Source organism: Nyctibius grandis, chromosome 2 (genome assembly GCF_013368605.1).
Source record: "Nyctibius grandis isolate bNycGra1 chromosome 2, bNycGra1.pri, whole genome shotgun sequence".
NCBI lineage: Eukaryota > Metazoa > Chordata > Aves > Nyctibiiformes > Nyctibiidae > Nyctibius > Nyctibius grandis.
In genome coordinates, this window is record NC_090659.1 from 102,732,688 (window position 1) to 102,757,234 (window position 24,547).

Below are 24,547 nucleotides of genomic sequence, written 5' to 3' on the forward strand. Positions count from 1 at the left end.
GTAGTTTTTAGAATTACATCATCTTGTTCGGTTAAGATCACTTGATATTTCATCATTCTGCTAGGGGATAACCAATGACCCCCCTTTTGTTCCAAAACGGTAATTACCATATGTGGTACATATACCGTTATCATTCTCCCCAAAGTCAATTTTCGGGCTTCTTGTATGAGCAGTACCGTGGCTGCAACTGCTCGAAGGCAACTTGGCCATCCTTTACTTACAGTGTCCAGTTGTTTGGAGAAGTATCCTACTGGTCTCTTCCAGCTTCCCATTCTCTGAGTTAACACTCCTAGTGCAAGATGTTGTCTTTCATGCACAAACAGTTGGAAGTCCTTAGTCAAATCTGGGAGTCCTAGTGCTGGTGCAGTCATCAGGGCTCGTTTTAAATCCTGAAAGGCTTTCTGTTGTTCTGGGCCCCAGACAAACGGTGTGACTTTCTGGGCTTCATACAGCGGCTTTGCTATCAGTCCATAGTTCAGTATCCAGAGGCGGCACCACCCGGTCATTCCTAGAAAAGCTCTCAGTTCATGCACATTCTTAGGTTCAGGTATACCACAGATTGCCTCTTTACGCCCTGTTCCTAATTGTCTCTGTCCTTGGGTAATCTCGAATCCCAAATAGATTACAGTCTGTTTCGCTATTTGAGCTTTATTTCTAGATACTTTGTACCCACTTAGTCCCAGAAAATTTAAAAGGTCAATGGTTACCTTTACACAGGCAGGTCTTGTCTCTGTAGCAATGAGAATGTCATCCACATACTGTAAAAGTAAATGTCCAGGCTTTAATTCTGGATCACTTTGTTTCCATTGTTCAAGTTCTTTTGCCAGCTGATTACCGAAGATTGTTGGACTGTTTTTAAATCCTTGTGGTAACCTTGTCCATGTCAGCTGCATCTTTCGTCCTGTCTGCGGATTTTCCCATTCAAAAGCAAACAGCTTTCGACTCCCCTTCTCCAGGGGTATGCAAAAGAAAGCATCTTTCAAATCAAGCACTGTAAACCACCGGTAATTTTCTCTTAATGCGGTTAAGAGTGTGTATGGATTTGCCACCACAGGATGTATATCCTTAGTCAATTGGTTTATTGCCCTTAAATCCTGAACTAATCTATATTCACCTGAAGGTTTCCTTACTGGTAGAATTGGGGTGTTATATTCTGACTCACATTCTTCTAAAATTCCATATTTCAAGAATTTGTCTATTGTTCCTTTAATTCCCTGTCTTATCTCTGGTTTAATTGGATATTGTTTAATCCTTACCGGTTTCACTTGATCCTTTAATTCAATTCTTACAGGTTGTGCTAATTTAGATTTTCCAGGTATGTCTGTATTCCAGACTATTGGTATAACAGCATCATCTACTTCTTTGGGTATTTCTGATTCTTTTATTCTTTCTTGTATCATCAGTATTTCTCCTGTCTTTGACTCCGGAATTTTCAGAAAAACTTCACCTTTCTCAAAAGCAATTTGTGCATTTAATTTAGATAGCAAATCCCTTCCTAACAACGGTATCGGACAGTCTGGTATATACAAAAATTTGTGTGTGATTACCTTGTTACCAAATTTTAAGTCTAAGGGTTGTAAGAACGGCCTGTTTTCCTCTTTCCCTGTGGCACCAATTATTTTTGCAGATTTATTTCCCAGTTTTCCTTTACAGACATTTAGAACAGAATATGTTGCTCCAGTATCCACCAAGAATTTAACTCCTTCATTTCCCAGCCTAATCATAACCAGAGGTTCAGCTGGGTTCCCCTCCGGTCCTCCTCAGTCATCTAAAGTCATCATTCTTCTTGCCTCTTTTTGATCTGCCTCCTGTCTTTTATTGGGACACTCTCTTTTCCAGTGTCCCTCCTCCTTACAATACGCACATTGATTGATCCCTAGAGTATTTGTTCCTCGTTCTCCAAAATTTCTAAAGCCTCCTCTTCCCCTCGCCCAGCCTCTGCCTCTAGCAACATTTCCTGTCAATGCAGCTATAAGTCTGCTTTCCTTAATTCTCTCTCTCTTTTCTTTTCTCAGTTCCTCGTCCTTTTCTCGGTTGTTATATACCTTCCAGGCAGTTTCAAGCATTTTATTTAAATTCCTGGAATCCTCCCCCTCCAATTTTTGCAGTTTTCTTTTTATATCTGGGGCTGATTGCCCCATAAATATTAAAGCCAATTGTTGTTGTTCTGCTTCTGTTTCCAATTTCAAATCCGTATACTTTCTAGCTGATTCTTTTAGTCTCTCTAGGAACACTGAAGGTGATTCATTTTTGTCTTGTTTTACCTCATATAATTTAGACCAATTTAATGCTCTCGGCATTGCATGTTTCACTCCGTACAGCACCCATTTTTGGTACTGGGTTAATTTTCTTCTATGCTCTCTTATATTTGGGTCCCATTGAGGGTCCCCTGCAGGAAAATTTTGTTCCAGTGTTCCAGTAAGCATATCGTTTATGAGTGCAGCCTCTGCTTGTGCTTTTCCAGTTTTTAACACCATCTGCTTTTCCGTACTATCCAGTAAATTATCCAATATCACTTGTATATCATTCCAATCAGGATCCTGTGTCCTAACAATTGTTTCAACTACCCTTCCTACCCTCTCCGGATCCTCCCTATATGTTCCTGCTGCCTGTTTCCATGCCATCAAATCCATTACAGAAAATGGCACTTTTACATATACCGGCCCTTGTGGTCCCACTCCTTGTCTCAAAGGAGCTACTATCTGGGTTGGTTTCACTGTCCTATCTTTAGGATTTTTCATTACTAAGGGAGCCATTAATCTAGATTGTTGTCTAGTTCTCTGGGCAACTGGTGAATAAACTCCCGACAAACCTTCTCCAGGATCTTCCTCCTCTCTCTCTGTACTATCAGGTTCGACTACCCTTGGTATAAACCCATCTACTCTCCTCTCCGGGGGTGCTATTTCCAAATCTAATTCCACTTCATCTTCCCTAGGTGCAACACATCTAATACATCTCCTACCAATGTCACAAGCGGAACAACAACTCTTTTTCTTATTTTCTTCTGAGGCAAGCGTCATTACCAAATTGTCCCGGCTAATCAATTTACATTCATCTTGCCAATCAGTTCGTTGTCTCAGATAAAAGAACAAATCCACATATGGTACTTCATTCCACTTTCCTTCCCTTCGGCAAAACAGCATTAATTGTAGTATAGTATTATATTTCAGCGTTCCATTTCTTGGCCACCTTTCCTGATCTTCTAAAACATACAATGGCCACCAATTATTACAATACTCTATCATTTGATTTTTACGCAAATCCTCATGTATTTCCCCCCAATGTGACAACAAACATCCTAACGGTGAAGTTTTTGGTACCTTTTCCTCTCCTGTTAAACTCCCCACACTTTTGCTCTTAAACAGTTTTAACTTTGCAAGTCCTGATGCCATTTTACTGATCTTTTTATTTATTTAAAACACAAATCAAACGCTTCGTCCGTCTCCGACCAAGCCCCTCGCGGGACGTTGGAACTGCGGATCGGGACTCCGCACTCGCTTCGTGCTCAAGTGCACGTCTCAGACACACACCAATCACACACTTATACACCTGATAGAAACCAACAGATTTCAAATGTTTAAGCAATCAGATACCAAAGATCTAATTCAACAACAATTAAACAAAACATGTAACCCGAACCAGAACCAGATGTCCAACCCTGCAATAACTTTCGTTTATGACTGACGGGCAGACTACCAAATGTCTAATTCAGCGGCAGCTGAATAGACCCAGGACGGGCGCCCTATACCCCAACCCTGCGAAGCTTTCGCCGCGTCTTACGGGCAGGTTATCCAGAACCAGACTAGGATTTTGAAGGATGTGCCTTACCTCTCCAGGGGACGTTGCGAGGAGCTGTTGTGAGTCGAGGGTGATGCTTCCCCTCCGAGAATCCCTCGGCGCCGGCTGGAGTCGGATCAACACTCGATCTCCTTCAGTCTCGCTCGCAAGGTCCCATCTGGGTCGCCAAAACTGTCACCGAAATCGGGAATAAAACCTCTTAACACCAATGTAGCATTAAGAAGCAGGCACACCTTTATTGCAGCTGGGCGGCACGGGGAGGTAGTCCCTCCAAAAAACCGTGCGCGCCTCCCTTGAGAAATCATTCTGTATTTATGTAGTAAAATGTTACATATTCCATGAATTCTTATACATATGCATAACTTTTCCGCGAAAAGGTGGTCTTTATTATAATGAGTTCCGAGAAATCATTTCCATAGTCTCCGCCTTTAACTCCTCCTGGTTGCGCATGCGTATTTTCTTCTGGTGGTCGTGGGCCGGGGTCTCTGCGATGAAGGCCGTATGTCTTCCTCGCTGTGCATTTTTCACCTCTCCTTCTTGCGCAGGCGTATTAACACCTTGGCTCTTGGTCAATCCTCAAGACCAGTTCTAGCTAGTTCTAAAGCAGGAAGTCCAGGCAACCTTATTGTATTCAACTACTGTCCATGACGGTCTCTTAGGTCCAGTAAGTCACCTAATGGGATTTCCACGGTAACCTGTTAAAATTTAACATCCTATGGCTAACTCTGCAGACTCTATAGCAAACACAGTACCCCTTTTTCCCAGTATACCTATCTTATTAAACTTATCATCTTATGATTAAAAAAAAATTCTTAAGTATTAGTAACACTCTTAGCCTGGTTCTTGCACACATGCATCACCTTGCTAAGCAGAGAACTGTTGAAGCCAAGGATGTAACAACCCTCATTTAGCACTTTCAGTCTTTAAGAGTATTTAAGTCTTCCTTACATTTTGTGGTTCCATTTTTCATTGTACAAAATCATAAAAAAAAAAATTTTTAAAAAATCGGAGGATAAACACATAAAGGTGTACTCCAGAATAAAGAATTCATGTTGCATAAGTATTATTTTTTGAAAGAAGAACATAGCTCCTATAAAAGATACAATTTTGCAGTAAGTAGCTGAAGAGATGATTTCAAGAAGAGTTTTTCTAAACACCATATGTTTAAATGATGTCACTTAAAAACAGAAGCAAATTTTTCCTTTTTATTGCAGCAGGTGCTTTGGTTATAGTTTTGTGCTTGAAACATCTGACACTAATATCGAGTATTTTGTGTGCTGATAGCTACAACACTGTCAGCAATCATTTTGTGCTACAGTACTATTCATAGGTGTTTATCATGGAACTGTGGAAGTCTGTCTGCTTATTAAGAGCTTGTCTGCAAAGCACGTGCGTGTACAAGCAGCTGTGATAGTGCCTCGCTTTCCTGGAGATGTAATAAGCTGAATGTTGTATAAGAGACAGATAGTCACCTTCAAGTATTTGTATTCAAGCTCTTCCCCACCCCAGGGCATGCTGATAGAAGGTGTTCATGTCCCATATGTGACCTTAGTTCCTGCTGAACTTGTAGCTGACATGAAGGTAGAGCATGAGGCTTTCCTTGTTCTGCAACTCTATCACTGCATTGCTTCACTTCTAGTATTTAGTGTTTCCTCTGATTACATTGATTCTTCCATTAAACTTTTAACAGCTTGTATCTTGTGAAGGTTACTTCAAGTCTCATGTTGTTGTGTGTTATTTGAACTGCTTCAGAGAAGCCTGTGCACCATGTGTGCTGTACATTGGAGACAAGCCTCAAGTAAAAAAGGACCATTAACACAGTTTCCAGGATTATTCCTCGGGGAAGGCAGCTGGCTCCTTAGCAGAGGATCTGAAGTTGGCACCTTCTCAGAAATTATCCCTTTTAGGTAAAAACAGAATGGCCCTTGACAGTGTCCCATAAATGCTTTAGAGAACTGTCCCCAGAAAGATCAACAGCAGGTGGAGTAGCATCTGTCATGCTGTGCGCTCACGTTAATTTTGAAACTTCCCAACACAGCGGTGGCAGATGAGCTTTGTCAGAATATCACTTTGCCATTACTGGTGCCAGTCTTGGCTCAGGGACAAACACCAATAAGTAAGAAGCAAGATTAAAAAACAGAAATGCTTCATCCCCAGGCTGTTTGCCTTCTCATTCATTTATGGGACTACCTGTAGCACTGGGAACAAAATGATATATCCCTGAGGGCAAACGATGCAGCGCTGGAACGACTAGCTTTTCCATACCTGCACCTGAATGGTTTGACGAGACCTATAGGCGTAGACCTGCTTTCTTACCCACTGTTGATAAATAATTGTTGTGCTTTCTCACTCATTGAGACAGACTAAGAGGGAGTCTGATGATCTGGATGTTAGCACTGCTTTCCAGCTCCAACAGCAGGTACATCCAAACTGTCAGTCACATTCAGTAGCTATCTGACAGACAGCCTGTTCTGAAAAAAGTGAAACCAAAAGTTGGATCACAAGAAACACTCATTCATAATATTAAAATAATATTTAGATACTCTTTTTAGATCATTCTCAGGAAAGAGTTATGTCATACACGTTACATAGGTTTAGCAAAATTCAGGTCTAACCCACTTGGTACCAGTAATGTGCAGAAGCAAAAGATTCCCATACCCGTATACTTCTTGCAAGTGGCACAAGAAGCAAAGCAACCCTTAGGTCATAGTTAAGGGGATGAATGCAACTGATTTTTACCTGAAATTCTGTCTCTTCTGGAGTATGGAACTAGCCTGTTCTTTAGGTTCTTCAGTTTGTCCATCGTCTGAGGAATCTGAGGAGGATAATACCACTGGTACCTTTTGGAGGTGGAGTTTAGCAATTTCTAGCAGACACTGGGTAGGTAGAGCTTTTACTGTTGGGAGCGGTCCACAGTATGAACGTCCACGTAGATCACAGAATTACAGAATCAACCAGGTTGGAAGAGACCTCAGGGATCATCGAGTCCAACCGTTGCCCTGACACCACCCTGTCAACTAGACCATGGCACTAAGTGCCATGTCCAGTCTTTTCTTAAACACATCCAGAGATGGTGACTCCACCACCTCCCTGGGCAGCCCATTCCAATGTCTAATAACCCTTTCTGTAAAGAAATTCTTCCTAATGTCCAACCTGAACGTCCCCTGGTGAAGCTTGAGGCTGTGCCCTCTTGTCCTATCGCTAGTTGCCCGGGAGGAGAGGCCAACTCCCACTTCACTACAACCTCCCTTCAGGTAGTTGTAGACTGCAATAAGGTCACCTCGGAGCCTCCTCTTCTCCAGGCTAAACAACCCCAGCTCCCTCAGCCATTCCTCGTAGGTCAGACCCTCCAGACCCTTCACCAGCTTGGTCGCCCTCCTCTGGACTCGCTCCAACACCTCAACATCTTTCTTGAAGTGCGGGGCCCAGAACTGAATACAGTACTCAAGGTGCGGCCTCACCAGTGCCGAGTAGAGAGACCCGGCACTTGTTCTTGTTGAACCTCATGCTGTTGGTCTCAGCCCATCTATCTAACCTGTCCAGATCCCTCTGTAGGGCCTTTCTACTCTCCAGCAGATCGACACTCCCACCCAGCTTGGTGTCATCTGCAAATTTGCTGAGGGTGCACTCAATCCCTACGTCTAGATCATCTATAAAGATATTGAACAGCACCGGCCCCAGAACTGAGCCCTGGGGAACACCGCTAGTGACCGGCCTAGTGAGATAAGTGCTCAAAGGAGAAGACTGTTACTTAAATCATTAAGACGTACTGAGACATACTGTCTGGATGCACGTTTACAATCTTGAACCTCCTGAAGGATTCCTGGGACACCAGCACTGAGGGGATCTGGCAGTATGAAGCATGCCCTTCCTTTCTGTACATTTGTGTGCAGTGCATGAACAGGGTGTTTGTCCTACTGGTACTTCTGGGGCAGTGAACTCGGTTTTAGGTGTGTGCATACATGTTCCTTCATAAAATAGGAATGTTCATACAGGTAACATTTCAGAGAATAGTTACAGCCATGGCTCTGCAGCTGGCCAACTCATACCTGTTACATGAACCATTGTCCTCCCTATCTGGTCACTTCTCTACAGTGAGTGCTCCATCCTGAATGGATGCTAGGTGGATCTGGTTTGTTGCCTTGTGTATTACACGGGATTTTTCCAGCAGGTTGTTGAGTGATGTAGAGCCAGAAGTAGTTGGGATTTTGGGTCAGACTCTCAAACGCTCTTGATCTACCTCTCTTTGCTTTGGTGTCATTGTTTTCAAATTTCTACTGGTTAGTCTGGACAGAATGATATTCTGTGCAAGTATCTGTTGGCTTCTATTTCATGTGGCACAGTCAGACAGGTTCAGCTTTGCAACTGGGCACAAGGGTTCCTTGTGCTTGGTGCTGAGAGGGTAGTTAGGAGGAGGAGGAATGTGAACGTGTATCATCTGCTCCCCTGGGAACAACTGGCTGTCTCAGTTCCGCTTGATGCAGTACTGCTTCTAGGACTTCAAAATCACCGCTGACTGGGGGAGAGGGATTGTGTCACTAGTCTGGCACAACTTGCTGGACTTCGAAAGGGCAAAAGATGCATCCTGCAGGGTCCACCAAAGCAGTGGTGTGATAACATAAGAATTCCTCTGACCCTTTGGAAAATTCATTGTCATTGATTGTCTGATAAATGGCTTGGCTTGGGGATATCAAGGGTGACCTGTTCGTGAGACCCTTACTTGTTTTGCCTCCAGGGAGTTCCCAGCTTGCTCTTGGGTGGCTGAGTATAGCTCCATTCATATCCTCACTCCTAGGCCTCCAAGCTCATTTGAAAAAGAAGACGTTACTTCTCTGTTGTGCTCTGAGGTTTGGCTGATATGTAGGCATATTCACCCATGTAAACATAGGCTGGGACCGGAAAGATCCAGAATCAGAAGCAACCCATCTCTTTTTCTACTTAACAACAATAAAAGGTAGCTTTACTCTCATGACCGCTACTGTGAACTTTACTTGTGTTGACATTCCCCCTGTTTATTCTGAGAGTTTCTTGGCTGTTGCAGTCTTTTTACTAGACAGCTGGCTTGTAGGAAAGAGCTGCTTCAGTGACAGTTCAGCAGCTGCAGAATGACAGCAGAGCGTGCCCCCGGCAAATAGTACTGGCTTACGACAAGGTCAGCGGCTGTCGAGAAAAACCTGCTGCGTGTTATAACCCTGCACTCTGTGTTGCACAATGTCTGAGAGCACAGGAGCCCCAGCCAGAGCTGAGGCAGGAGTTCAACGATTCTCAAAGCGCTTGGAGCAGCGAGCAAAGTGCCCTTACTGACCATGGTCACTGGAGCAGGCGACTACGTGCGCTGTATTCTTGTTTAAAGAGTAAAGGCTGATTTTTACTTTTTTTTTACATTTTGAACACATTTTAGTCAGTCTGTGCTTATGTTGTTTTTGCTTCATGCCTGTTTTATTAACACTTCTTAGGTTACTTCATGAGTAATTAAGGAATATTCTGCAGGTAACTCATGAACTGTGATTACAGGAGCTATACTTTGACTCCATAGGATCAGGCTGGGTTACAGGGCATCTGTTTTGGGTATGGTTTAGGGAATTGTTACTTTCACTTTTTTGAAATGGAGCTTGTTCAATTACTAACACTAATTTCAGGCAGTAATTTCAGGTTTGGAAAACACTTTTATAGAAACTTGATTATTTTTTCCCAGCATATTATAATTAAAAAAAAAAAAAACAAATCACACATTATTTGTATTTACCAAGGTACAAATACCCATGCTATTGCTATGGGAAGTTGTGTAAAGATACAAGCTCTAGCATAGCAAATAAAAGCTGGTGATGCCAAAGGTATAACAGTTGCCAGATTGTGAAATACAGAGGAACTCCCTGAAATGGTTTTTGGAACTACCACTAAGAAAGACTGAACTCAACTCTTGGTCAGTGTGTTTTATACCCATATGTTATGTTGTGTTTTCTGCCTGGTTACTGTAAATCCTTAGGGCTGGAATGTCAAAACAAAGCTGTGGGGCCACCCCCTGGGCTGAAGGCTTTTTATTGGGCTTTTCAACATCACCCAATGCCCACAATGCTTCTTTTTGGAGGAGGTGATGTGGCTGGTAAGGACGGCCTGTGTACCAGAGCGTGGCTCTGGGGAGCAGGCAGTTTCACATGGTAGCTGAACCCAGTTAACATCCTGCTGTGCCCAGAGACGCCAAGCTCTTCCCCACCTAGTCTTCCCTCCAGCTGCACCAGCTTCTGTCCCTCCTCTGAACCCTGCCGTTCTTTGTCCTGGGATTCACCTGATCACAGTGTGGTGAGCCAGTGCAGCTTGCTAACCCAGCCAAAGTGTCCTTTATTTTCTTTCAACCCTCCCTAGGCTAATTTTCTGCCATTTTACCAAGCTGGGTTAGTGTACTGAGATGTCAGACCTGAATCCAGAAGAGCAGCAGCAGAGTGTGGTTGGGGAGGAAAAATGAGGAGAAGTGAGATCTTCCTGTTTGGCAGTGATGACCTGCTAACTCGGCCCACCCTATCTCCTGAAACTGCTTAAACATGAATAACCTAAAAGCTTTCTTCAGGCTCTCTACAGCCTGAGCTGGAGCACCCTGAGGACTCTGACACCCAAGGGAAGGGTGTGACGGAGGGCAAATAGACCGGGTGAATCCAGACCAGTGATTTTCCTGTTTGCAGCCTTCTGAGGTTGCTTCAGAGTAGCACTGATCACTCAAAGATGCTGCTCAGTCACCTCTGTAATTACGGCGCAGCCCTTCTTGGCTCGTGTCTAGGTTGTTTCTCAACTGCAAGAAACTCTTTCTGCACCTGTTTCATCTGACTTGGTTTCTTTAAGGCCTCTAGGAATTAATCAGCTTGTTTTCCTTTGTGGTCCTGTTTGAGTACATTGAGGTGTTTTTTGTTGGTTGGTTTGCCAGGTACTGACTAAGTGGTAAGGGTGTGTGTTTCAGAGTTTGGTCTGCTCAGGTCTGGACAAGAGACAGCCAGCAGTTGTTAGTCTGTTTTCAGCTTCCACAGCATTAAAGGCTCACTTTCTCTCAATTTTCAGATACCATCCTTCGTGCTGGTCCAGAGAGCTGAATGACAGCACTCCAGCCCTCAGTGCAAGCAAGTTGGTGCCCACCAACTTTTCTACATGTGTTGGAAGGCTGATAGGAACAATCCTGTCTGTATTCCTGGAGCACTGGACTAGGAAGTGGCTGTCTCTCGTGGAGCAGTGCCCTGAAGGATTTATGCTGTATCATTCCTTTGTACCTCACAGCAGCTGTTTGGCTGGATTTATTTTTAGACAGGAGGGATGCGTGTTCACAGAATCACAGAATGTCAGGGATTGGAAGGGACCTCGAAAGATCATCTAGTCCAATCCCCCTGCCGGGGCAGGATTGCCTAGACCATATCACACAGGAACGCGTCCAGGCGGGTTTTGAATGTCTCCAGAGAAGGAGACTCCACAACCTCTCTGGGCAGCCTGTTCCAGTGTTCAGTCACCCTTACAGTAAAGAAGTTTTTCCTCAAATTTAAGTGGAACCTCCTGTGTTCCAGCTTGCACCCATTGCCCCTTGTCCTGTCAAGGGATGTCACTGAGAAGAGCCTGGCTCCATCCTCTTGACACTGCCCTTTACATATTTATAAACATTAATGAGGTCACCCCTCAGTCTCCTCTTCTCTAAGCTAAAGAGACCCAGCTCCCTCAGCCTCTCCTCATAAGGGAGATGTTCCACTCCCTTAATCATCTTCGTGGCTCTGCGCAGTTAGACAGTTAGACAGTGTTAGACAGTTTGAAGGAACCAAGTTAGTAATCAATCACATTTGTAACTCAGCTGGAAGTTCTTGCACTGTGGGATGTGTCTGCTGATTGTGTGATGAGAAAGCAAAGAGAGCAAAGCAGGGCAGGAGCAATCCTGCCTGAGCTGGATGTCCTGTGTCTTTGGAATGATAGAGCTACCCCATCTGGAATGAGCAAGAAGGCTGCTTTGGCCTGTGAAATGATCAAGTTCTTCCTGTACCCAAGGCTCCTTTTGTACAGATGCACATAGAGCTTCTGGTGAAGTAAATGCGGTGTTGCAAAAACTGTGCAGGGCCTTGGGGATTTACCCTTTACTTTGCCTCCATCCTTACTGGTGTCTTGCTGATGACAGTCACATATATTCTTATTCTTAAACAGGGTTCTAAACCAGAGAAGAATTTCTTTGTGCTGCTGAAATCTCCTAATTTGTCCTTGTAGTGGGAAAATTCCTGGAAAATGTTACGGAGCAGAATGATACATTGCTGTGGGATGTACCTGGTGGTATTTTAGGAGAACTGTAGCTTCCAGAAAGAGGTGATTTGTGTTTGTTACTGAGTGCTGTCGATATAATCATTCATTCTTTTATACGCCTTACCCACCAAACAGTTATGTCAGATAGCACTTTCTGTCTTGAAGTTGCCCCACAGAAGGTGAGGGGCTACTGCTGCTGTTTTGAATATGTAGAGTGGGGCAGGTGAGGACAGACACCATTCTGAGAGGGGGAATGAGAGTGTGAGAGAGAAATGGGACGAGCAGGTGAAAATCAGGCTGGAAGAGTCATGCTTCTAAAAGTGTGCTGACAAGACACAGCACCCTGCATGTGCCCAGCATGGTTCCTTTCCAAGCACACAGGGAGATGGGAAGATCTCAGGCTAGTGGCCACATCTGTTCACCAGTAAGCACCAATAAGAAGAACAGTCATAAGATGTGATGCTGTTTAGTACTAGTTCTCTGATCTGCTGCTGTTACACTTATAACCTCAGCAGACAGGCTGGATTTGCAGACCTCCGTTCTCCTGATCCTCTCGATTACTCAGAATCTGCACAGCAAGGACAGTCTGGATTTCAGGAAACATCGCTGACATCTGTTGATACCGTCCTCAGTTGCCTTCCTCTGTTTGCCACAAAGTGAAGCCTGAGTGCAGCATTCCATTCCCAGGCAATATTTTTCCCAGCTCTTTTTCACGTGGACGCGTGACATGAGCACAGCTGGGTGCCTGGTGTCTTTCCTTAGCTTTCTTATAAGCTGACTTCAGATCCTGGCTTTTGGTTCAGCCTTGCAGTGTATCCTAGTTGTAGCCTTGATCAGTAGTGTGCCTGGTAGCAGCCTGCGAATATCCTCAGCATAGCGTTTCTTCATGAAAGCTTTTAGAGCCTGTGTGCCTTTCCAGGGGATGGAAAGGTTCAGGATGTCTCTGTAGCTCCAGCTGCAAGCCTGTAACAGGCAAGATTCACATTGGCCTAAGATAATCCTAGCTGCAGAGTGCCAATGCTGATTTCCAGGCATGCGCAGCAATGCACGAATTAGTTCTAGCTGTGCTCCAACACTTCAGTGAAGAGGTGACATCTGGGCGTTATGACCCTCGAGCAGGTGAAAACCAAAGTAAGCATGGAGGTTGATCCCAGAGGATGGAAAGCATCGTTGAGTGATAGGTGAAAGACTGGTAAGATGCAGTACAAGTGCACTCAGGTGAATCCTAGCACATCTTAAGCTAATGCACTGAAAGCTTATGCTTCTGAGCAAGAATGTACAAAGCATTTTTTGGCTGCTGGTGTGTACTCGGAACGGGTGACCTTAGCATACAAAACTTGAGCTTGTAACAAGCCATATCACTTAAAACTCAGCAAATTTCTGCACAGATTTTATTTTTTCTAGGCTTCATGAAAGAAAATGGAAATGAACAAATATCAAGTAAATAATCTTGAAATTATTGCAGTAGTTCTAATTCCTGACTAGTGGCAGTAGAAACTTCAAGTATAAAATTCAGCTGCATAATTCTACAACCTGATTTCTTTCTGAGACACAATTTCCTCTAATTTTTATTTCACTTACTTTACTTATCATTTGAACTTAGCTATGGGTGTTAAATTTTCCATTTTCTGTTCTACTCTTTGCAATCCACCAAAGAATTGGCTTGTGATTTGACTGGTGATTTTGTGCCCCTCACAAAGTTAATTTTGTAGTATCATATTTTAATGATTTAGCCAGTTCTATAACTAAGACCCTGGAGACTGTAATCAGAGAAGTTCTTTTATGCCAGAATAGTAGCAAATATGTTAAAGATCTGCCAACAGCACCCTTACTAGTATAAAAGTGTGTGTATGTGTGCATACATGTCAACATGCACGCATCAATCTAAGCATCAGCACATGTTATGGAAGAGTGATCCCTGCGTTAGCAATCATGTCTGATCATGACATTGACAAGCAAGAAGATGATCTCAACAGAGATTCAATTGTTTATGCTGTTTTTAAAGGTCTGTTGTCAGCCTGAGAGGTCTGGGGTTTGTGAATGGAAAGGCTTGGAAGTCCCTGCTTTTGAGGGTAGCATGTGTTTTGAGGTACTTCCCATGGGTTTTTTTTAAAAAAGTTTGAATTGTAACAATTTTTAAATAATGTATGTATTTCCCAAGGTCCGACAAGAATTAGTTGAAGAATATGAACAAGTTAAGAGCATTGTCAACACTTTAGACAGTTTTAAAATGGACAGACCTGCAGATATCCCTGTATCCTGTCAAGATGAGCCTTTTAGAGATCCCGCTGTTTGGCCCCCTCCTGTTCCAGCTGAACACAGGTAATGAGAGGCTCAAGCAGAGTGGGTGGAATAAAGTTGGGTCACCATAATTTTATGTTCTTTTTTGAATGCCTTTGTACTGTGAAAATCCCATTTCACTTACCCCTTAGTCATTTGTAATAAAGAATAAATATAATTCACTGTGGAAGAAAGTAACTAAACTACAGTCAGATTTATTGCTGAAGTTCTAAAGAAAGTCACTGCTTTATTCTGGTAGGAGTGACTAGCTAACTGCCTGGAACTAGAGTCTGCTGGAGAGGTAAGTGGGCTTTTGGTGACAGTTGCCTTCCTCATGTGCAGGGAGAAAACTTTTTCACTGAAGTTTATTTAAGCAGTTGAATTCATTGATGGCTGAGGAGTCAGTAAGGAGCTGGAATGGAAGGATCTTGAAGGACACGGTGGTTAGAAATCACTCCCTAGCTACAGATAATATGACCCGTGTTTAATCCATTGGTTACTTTTATTGCTAAACATGTTCTGTTATGCATGGTGTTTCTCTTCGGTAACTTTAGTTAGCTAACAGTTTTCTCAAAATAGATGCTTGTGCATTTTCAGAAATCCCTATTTTCACCCTAATAGAGCTTGATACAGGTTGTTGGAAACAACAAATCCAGTTTAAAAACAAGAATAACATTTATCATGCCAACATTTTTCTAACATTATAATAGCAAAGAATTTTAATGTGTGTATACTCACATAAGCAAAGGAACAAAGTAAAATGAGAGAACTTGGTTAAGAGAAAGAAATGCCAAGTTTATTTGTAAAAGTATGTGCTTTATGATTACTAACCAAACGGATCTTCGCTTTTCAAAAAACCCTAAGAATGTACGTGTAAAATAATATTAATGCTGGGTACTTTTGTGTGTGGTAGAAATGATTATCAGAATTTTTGTGGTAATGTTATGTGAAATGCAAGATGTATTTATTCTCGTCTTTTGTAGAGGTAAAGCCCCAGTAGTTCATCCACTTTTTTAAGCTGAATTTTAAATCTTGTGCAAATAAGTAAGGAAAATTAGCCACTTTTCTGTGCTGTTAAGTTTGATGAAAATGTCTGCAAAGCAAAAGGTAGCAGTTGTATCCAGCAGTGCATTTAAGTATGTACTCTTTTTAAGCCATATTCTAGGAAGCTGGTTTTGGAGTTAGCAAATTTTGAGTTATTCGAAACAAGAATCAGCAGAAGATTTAATAGGGGACACTAATTAAAGTTGGGTGACATTCCTGGCCGTTTATTTTAGTTCTATATTTCAAGACCAATCCCTAGAGCAAAATGACTGTGACACCTCATCTTAAAACCAAATTCTGCATCCTCGTGCCACTGCTGAGCTCTCTTTGACATCGTGGGTGATGCACATAAGTATAGGTGGTTGCAGGTCAGCTCTGTTTGCTTTTGCTTTCTAGGCAATTTTTATGTTTTGACATTTTCACACAGGGGACTGAAGTCAGAGGTAGGAGGATTGTTTTAAAATTCTCGCTCCTTTGTCTTGGGGCCTGTCAAAGCTACTAGCTAGCTTTTTCCGCGCCCCCCTCTCCAACCAGGAATGTCATCTGGTTGTGTAGAACTTGTGCATATGAATGTTGCCTAACATAATCTCCTGGTCTGGAGTCAGAGGAAACGACAATTTGAAGACTTTTAGTGAATTATTTCCTCTTTTGTTACATGCATGTTGGTTTGTTGTAAGATTGGTTATAGTACTGATCTAATAGTATTGTTAGTTTTCTTTTTTCCACTGTTGAAACTTTTTTTTCCTTTTATATTTTTTTCTTACTTTGGGTGTCAGATAGAACCAGAAATAAGTTGCTGGATTTGCAGATATAGGGAGGTAAGACTTAGGGGCTTGTCAGCTTTAGTAATAATGCACTAAGGGAATTAATGAACTGTTAGAATCCTTCCTTCTTAATGTTGCTCTTTTTTTAGCATGTTTTTGTTGTGGTTCCTTGTTGTTAGGGCTCCACCTCAGATAAAACGTCCCAACCGAGAAGTAAAACCTTTGAGGAAAGAATCACCAGGACTGCAGCCCCGCGGGCCTGCGGGCAGAGCGCACATGGTATCTAAGGGTGAGAAGTCTGCCGGCAGCCGTGAAAGGGAATCTAGAGCTAGAGGAAGAGATGACAAGGTAAGAAGTGGGAAGAATGTGGAGGGGAGGGGTTATGATACAGCAGGTGGCAAAGGGAAGCATTCTTAGTTTTAGTTATTTAATGCAGATAATAATAAAAAGCCACAATAATGCCATGCAAGAAAACTTGGTGCTTTCCTCTTGCCTCATGGACAAAGCATGTATCATGGGGATATTTAGTAATAATGACACCAAATTAAGGAAAGTTCTGTCATGTTTCTTCTGTTTTGATTTGAGATTTTTTGATAAGGAGGAAGCATGGTGGCCTGTTGCTGGAGTTTTCTTATCACCTCAGTTAGTGTCAATCAGGTGTAAAGTCCCTTCTCCTTTTCCCCCATCCTTTTTTTTTTGAAAAAAAAGAAAAACAATTCAGGTCTTTTGTAAAGATTTCCGTGTAAAAACTGCAAAAGTGAGACCAGTGCCCTTCTCTAGACTTCAAGCATTATGAATGGAGTTCCACAGTACCATTGCCTCTGCCATACCTTAGTAAAATTTAGGTGTGCCTGGAAGTCCAGGACAGCTCTGTAAATGCATTGATGTGAGGTAAATCTGTGCCAAATTATTTGAAGTTATATGTTTGAAAATTATGTGAGGGAGACATAGTAAAAGCAAAGTCTTAGCAGCTTTCATTTTCTTTAGTTTACAAAGAGGATTTTGTATTTATTATTGTGTTTAGGAAGATGCTTCTTGGAAAGGCTTTTTTTTAAAAAAAATTAAAACAATGAAATAAATTAGAATAAGTTGGAGATTCTTTCCTCTGAAAGAAGAAAAAGAAGTAGTGCTGAAGCGAAAGAAAAGGAGAATCAGTGATTCACTATCAAGCAGTGATTCACTATCAAGCAGTGATTCACTATCAAGTAGTGATGTCAAAGGCAAGACTGTTTTGTGGCTGAAAAAATGTCTGTGTGCAAACTGCTGTTTCTGAGACACTTGCATTTTTAAATTTAACTGTGGAGTCAGTGCCAGGAACCCAAAGAATCTGTGGTATAAATGATACAACCCAAGAGTGTACTGAAGCAGCTTTACTTTCCTGACAGACAGAGATACGAGAAGCCCCTTCCTATGGGGGCAAACAGTATTGTACAGATCTTGATCAATGAATAAGAAAATATTTAGGCCAGTTTTCTTCTGAATGAATTTGGTTAGTCCTTTTGTAGCTTTTCTAGTACAGGTTGCTTCTTCGCAGCGTGGAAAGAACTCAAAGATACTCTTTTTCCATCATGAATTGCTTTTCTGATACACAGGAAAAGTATTAAGTAATCCCAGCCCGTATTACCATCAGTAGGTAGGGCCAGGCACATCTTCAGCAGTGCCACTGAATGCCTGCACAGATCAAATATAATCATTTTAGAAATCTCTCTACCCTGGATCAGTAAGACTTAAAATAACAAGTGTGCATCCTGCAAGCTATAAAAAGCCTGTGAAGATCTGTGAAATTATTTACAATTCTGCCAGCAATACGAGGAATTGCAGTCGTGGTGTGTAACGGGTTCACCAGATGTGCTTGTGTAAGGCAGCTTTCAAAGTCTTAGCTCTCATGAGGCTGAACTCTGCTCTCGAAGCTTTCTGGCGATGAGCGTTATAGGGCTTTACTGTAAGGAGCCCACAACAACATGACTTGTACAATACTTGTCTCTGGGAATAATGCGATTAGCAACACTACCACTGCCAGATGGAGGAAGTCACGAAGGTGTTCCATTTAATATGGTACATCTTAAACGCTACTCTTATCTGAATGCATTGGTCACTAGGTGGCAGAAGGAAAATATGTCTACCCTTCAAAAAATACCAACACGTGAGCTCTTGTTTTTGCCTTTGTCTAGTTACTTGGTGGTTATTTTACTTTCTTTGTCTGGAGTATATATGCAAAAATCAGGTTACAAATTCTCACATGTTGTATGACGATTTTTGTATGGGATCCATGATTCTCTTTTGAAGAAAATTTTGAATGAAAGAGGAAGTAGCCAGCCATGGGAAGTGAGGGAAGTTAATGCAACTTTCCATATTTTACACACAGGCATGAAAATAGGTTTAACTTCCCCTTCAGTTTTATCCTTTCTTAGTTTGCAAGTGTTCATGTTCTTCAGTTTCTGAACTAAAGCTACAAGGAACTTGCCTCTAGCCTAGTATGTTGAATCAAAGAGGTTTGGTAACTCTTCGTGTTTAGTTAAAAATAATAGAGCAACACTGAAGCTTCAGACAAGGTAACCAGATACCTCTTTTCTCATAATAAATGTTTCAGCTCTGTAGTTCTTGGGTTTGGGTGGTTGGCTAGGACTACTTAGAACATCTAATGAACTTGGATGCCATGTCCCTTTCCTAAGATGTTGGTTGCAGTGTAATAAGTTGTACACTCTCCTGGCTATAATATCACAATGCAATATGCATATTTATTTGTGATATTTTTCAAGACAAATATAGCTATAGTAGGTATGTTTTAGAAATGTTTTGTCTCACTTTACATGTGATGCCTTCTTTCACCATTTCTGCTCCCCAGACCATATAATCTTTTAATTCTGACTGTAACCATCTTGGGATAAGGAGTTTTAACCCAACTAGGCCCACAAAATGACCTTTTGTAGTGCTATATAAAGTAATTTTGAACTGCAACCCACCAGATGGTGTTTATCCACTAAACTCTTATATGTACATGTTCCTTTTTCTAAAATACTGCTTTCAAGTGCTTCTTCCTTCTTAGTTCCACTGGAAATTATTAGGCTTGTTCTCAAGGTACCTTCTGCTGGATCATTGCCCAGAATTTTAGCTTCTGTTCAGTAATTAAAGAGGCAGCATGAATGCTACCTGTATATCTTTTAGAAATTGCATAAAACCGTATCTAAGCACTAGAACACTTCTTTAGGAGTGCTCTTTAGATTATTTTAGATTGCCAGTGGACAAGGATGGTAGATATTGCAAACGATATGAAACAGCCAAGGGCTGTGCTACCATATCGGTGAAGTGAATATTAAAATTGATGAAGATATGACTTACAAAAATTTGATTTTCTTTGCTTGATTATTCTGATGTGCGTCATCAGAAGCTAAGGCAAGGTAGATTACAGGAATATGGATGTGAGATGAGGTAGTTGTATTTAGGTGGAGGCACAGACCTCCATGCGCTGGGACTGGAAGGCTGCATAATCTCCATCCCAGAACACTGAAAAAAACAGGAGGTGAAATTGCAGGGTCGGGTGCAGAGATTTCCAGTAAAATTTATTGGGTCTGCTGTTGTCTCATGTGAATGGTGAGTTGTGTTGACGTACCTGTATTTACAAGGGGAAAGGAAAAGTCATCCAGGCAAATGGAGTTGTTAATTTTACCTAGATAGCATGCAAAGTTTTACAACAAATCTAGAATGGATGAAAAGTGAGAGACTGGGACTAACTGGAAAGTCGAATAAAGTGAAATATGATTTCTTATGCAAAGGTGTTGCCTTTGCCAGCAGCACTTTCTTTAGAGTCCTAGTTAAACTCTTAGAGAAAGAAATTCACCTACCTGGATGCCACATGGGAAGTAATGAGTTAATCTAGCAAGTGTGTGGTGTAGAAGGATTGTAAGGTGGGGACGATTTATGCAGCAAGGGGACAGTAAACAAGTGTTACTGAAAGAAGAAGTATCAGTCAATTGGCAAATCATTTATGGATTTCCTCACGAGTAGAGATTGACTTCTCTTTTATATTTAAATTAATGACCCTGGCACAAAAAAGAGGCATGTGCTAATTAAATTTGCTGATGACACTGAGTTGGGAAGCACCATCACCAAAAGAGGCGAATGAGGCTGTTGCACGGAGTCACCCAATTCCTCCTGTACTGGAGTCATAGAAATGGGGTAGTGTTCAGCGGTGCAGAGCAGCAGGCTGTGTACCTGGAGACCACAACAAGAATTTTTGCTAGAAGCTGGGACCTCAGCAGCAGAGGAGAAGAAAGATCTGGACATATCAGCAGAAAGTTGAACTTCGATCAAGTTGAACTTTCGTTTGGCACATCACCTTTTCCCGGTGGTGATAGGAAGGGCCGAAGTGAGACGCAGCCAGGTGCCACCTTTAGCTTTGGCAGCAAGGGATGGTGAGTGCATCTGGCAGTTGTTTGGTGTTTGTATGTAGTGGGAAGAGCCTGCAGGAAAGCAAGATATCTTCAGGATCCAGCTCTGGTCATTGCAGCCACCAGGGTTATCCTATGTGGTTGATCTGTCTGAGGTTGCGTGTAAGGTGGCAGTATGATACAGCCATGGAAATAAAGTGAAATCCGAGGCCCAGTTTGTTGAGGTGTTACCAGCAGAGAGAAGAGATACCCATACCATTACAGGAGGCCCTGGTGAGACAGCAGCTGGAGTATTTTGCGCGCGTTTTAACAACCACGCTTAAGGAAGATGTGTTAATATTAGAAGAAGGGAGAAAAAGAAAAAGGGTGGCCAAAGTGAACAGGTAATTGTGTTCAGTTTGTGTTGCAAGAGGAGACTGACTTGGTTTGGTAAATGAAGGCAGAGCACACGTGTGCTGCAAGTACGTCAGGGTGGTGGACACATCAATGAGAGCTGCTGAAACTAACGCACAAACTTAATAGAAGAGTAGAAATACGTTCATTTTGGAAATAAGGCTTTTGTTCTGGTGGGTTAGTGCAGGTCTGACAGCTCTTCCTGATGGAAAGCCCAGCAAATTTCAAAACTCAATTTTTAAGTCAGAACTTGGTTGGCTGAGGAGAAGGTGATGTGATGGGATTGCCAAGGGGACTTGGTGGGAGCACTCTCTTGCAGTCCTGTGTGTTGGCATACGTTCTTAGAGAGAAGCCATTGCAGCAGCTTTATTTAAAGCTGTTTTGGGAAAGTAATTCCACAAGAAGAGATGAGGATATGACTGGAAAAATTATGCACTCCTGCTGCCTGGATTCAGGTGACAATTTAAAAATTATTCTCGTCTCCATTCACCTGCTGACTGAGGATTGCATGTTGGACCAATTTGGGACCAACGTTAATAATCTTAATACATGTGAAAACTGTGAATAGTTAAAATCTTCGTTTAATTACGGAACTGAAAAAAAAATAGACACATTTCGCGTCACTAAAATGACAGCCAAGGTGATGCTGAAAGCACGGCTCCCAGCTGGCCGCCCTCCTCCCTCTGTGGGCGAGCCGTGCCGCAGGGAGCAGGACAAACAGCTGTCCCGGGAGAAGCGAGTGTCGCAGGACGAGGTAGCGGGGGGAGGGGTTCGGGGCTCGGGGCTCGGCCCCGGGGGCGGGCGGGCAGGGGCGGCGGGGCGCGGGGCGGCGCCACCACCCCGCGGCGGAGGGGCCGGGGGCGGGGCCGGGGCCGCCCGGCGTGCTGGCGCCCCCTGGCGGCGCCGGAGCTGCCAGCGCCCTCCTCACCGCGGGGACTTTCTTTTTCCCCCCTTTTATTTCTGTTTTTTTTCCGCTTCTCTCAGCCGCGTCACGCCCGGGCCCGGTGTGTCCCGCACTGCCCGATTTGCGTGTTCTCCGCCTGGCTCGGGTACGGGGGCCTGGAGCTGCTGCTGCTGCTGCAGCCTCCCGCACGGTGCGCTGCAGCGACCCGCCCTGCCTGCCCCCGCCCTTCAAAGCCTGGCGTAACTCTGTGGTTCACCCGGGAAAGACAAAACATCCGATTTGTTTGGAGACGCGCAGAAAAATTCTTCCACTACGAAACCCAGTCCATTGCAGAGGGATAGCAGAGGAATGTGTAACAAAGACAGGCAGCAAATACCTTTCGCTTCATTGTATTTTTGTTTTATTTCTTGCTTTTTTTATCATTGTTTTTGGATTCCATTTTTTCTCTCCTGAAATCTTCCAAACTCTACTGAGCTTTTCTCTCCATTTCCTTTTTACGCCAAACCATTACATTTTTGACACCAGCTCTTTGTCTAAACACAACTTTCAGCTTCATTTCCATTGCAAAAAGCCTGATCTGGAGGTACTAAACAACACAGGGATCACTTGGCAGCAAGAAATAAAAATAGTGGGAAGGTAAACTGCTTCCTCACAGGCCTCGTGGGCAAACGGCAGCTGGGGGGGGTGTAACCGCTACGTTTTTCCACTGCGAGGTTATTTGTGTGTCTCCAGGTGCCTCTCAGCCTGCCTTTGCCTAGGCTGCTCTTGTCCCACCGGCTGGGATTCTTTAATTTGCTGCTGATAATGTTTAGAAGCTGAGTTAAGAGTCCTAAAGTAGCTCCCTGCTCAGCCTCCTTCGTTAAAACAGCGCAGCCGCTTTTCTGGCACCGCCAAACGCTGCCGTTGAGCTGGGAGGGGAAGTGGTTTCCTTCTGAAGTGGGAGAGGAGGAGCGCGAGCCCTGATGCTTCGAAGGGAAAATGTTACTTCACCTCCATAAGCTTAACGGCGCTGTGGAAGTATTAACCAGAAACTCTGCGCCGTCTGGGGCAGGGGCAGCGCATGGCTTGGTCGCTGAATGAGCATTGGCATGCTGCAGAAATTACTGTAGTTCAAAGAAGCCTGGGTGACTTGGGAGCTTCGTTAGGGCTTTTGGTGCAGCCCTTAAATAAATAGGACCTTTTAAAAGCATTTTAACTGTTTATGGAGCTGGCCTGTGAATGAAAGGAGGGAAATAGTTTACAGCTGAGGAAAGGAGAAGTTGCAGGGCAGGAAGGCTTTAATTAAGCAAGGGGAGAGAATCTTCTTGGTTTTCCTCCATCAATGAGTGTAACAGCTTTTGTGTTCCTTTTCAGTGATGATGGAGTGCCAGTCATTTACACAGAATCACACACACAGAATCAATCAGGTTGGAAGAGACCTCTGGGATCATCGAGTCCAACCATTGACCTAACACCACTGTGTCAACAAGACCATGGCACTAAGTGCCACATCCAGTCTTTTCTTAAACACCTCCAGGGATGGTGACTCCACCACTGCCCTGGGTAGCCCATTCCAATGCCTAATAACCCTTTCTGTGAAGAAATTTTTCCTAATGTCTAACCGGAACCTCCCCTGGCTATGCCCTCTAGTCCTGTTGCTAGTTGCCTGGGAGAAGAGACAGACCCCCACCCCGCTACAACCTCCTTTCAGGTAGTTGTAGACAGCAATAAGGTCTCCCCTCAGCCTCCTTTTCTCCAGGCTAAACAATCCCAGTTCCCGCAGCCGCTCCTCATAGGACATACCCTCTAGACCCTTCAGCAGCTTTGTTGCCCTCCTCTGGCAGGTATTGTGGCAGGTGCAGCATCTTCAAAATATGCTTTGGATGCTCTGGTCTTCAGCCAGGAATTAACGGAGCATTAAGTCGTGATACAGCCAGCCTGCTTTGTGAGGCTGTTTCTGCATTCGTGCCTTTGGCTGGCCAGGAAGTGTGTCAGTTTTCTAAAGCGTGGTTTAGCACTGTTAAGGAAGTCTGGTTTGCTGCTTTAAAAACAACCAAACAATCAACCAAGCAGCCCACCCACTGTGATATGTAAGAAGTTCTGATGGAGTTTTATCACTGCGAGTTGCATCTATAAGGGAAGCACAGTGCTTCTGTGCTGGAAGCAACCACAGGTGTTTGGGGACTCTTTGCGGAGTGTAGGATGTGAACACGTTGGTTTTGCTGGCCATTGTGATGCTGAGATAGCTGTGTTAGAATTTGATACCTTCTTGTGGCTTCTACAGAGGTGAACCAGACAATATTGATATATATTGCTAGTGAAGGATATGTTGAAAGAATAACATCCTTATGAGCCTGTATGACTTTCGCTTCTAGGGAAAGAAAACACCCCAGGAACTTAGTGATGGAGACATTCCAAAATTTGACGGAGCGGGTTACGACAAAGAGTTGGTCGAAGCTCTTGAAAGGGACATTGTATCAAGGAATCCAAGCATTCATTGGTATGAGGATTTTCTCAATTCAAGTACCCTGTGGCAGGGAGGTTGGAACTAGATGATCTTTAAGGTCCCTTCCAACCCAAACCATTCTATGATTTTTACTAGTGTGGAGAAGGAGAGAAATTATCCTTCTTCTAACTCTAAAACAGGGAGCCCTCCTGGTCTTCTACAGATAAGCAAAACAAGGTCTTTTGGTTTTAACAGTTTATTAATTTGATTACAGTTAGGCTTTTATTGCTAACGG

At 43.2% G+C, this 24,547-nt stretch overlaps 1 protein-coding gene across 1 annotated transcript in view; it reads left to right on the top strand.

Annotated features, from left to right (window-relative positions):
* KATNAL1 (katanin catalytic subunit A1 like 1) overlaps positions 1–24,547 on the top strand; it is a 43,025-nt gene that overhangs the window by 5,796 nt on the left and 12,682 nt on the right. The window contains exons 3-5 of the mRNA XM_068423854.1: positions 14,216–14,376; positions 16,322–16,490; positions 24,182–24,306. Of these exons, the coding sequence (XP_068279955.1) occupies positions 14,216–14,376; positions 16,322–16,490; positions 24,182–24,306 (455 nt within the window). The remainder of the gene's footprint in view (positions 1–14,215; positions 14,377–16,321; positions 16,491–24,181; positions 24,307–24,547) is intronic.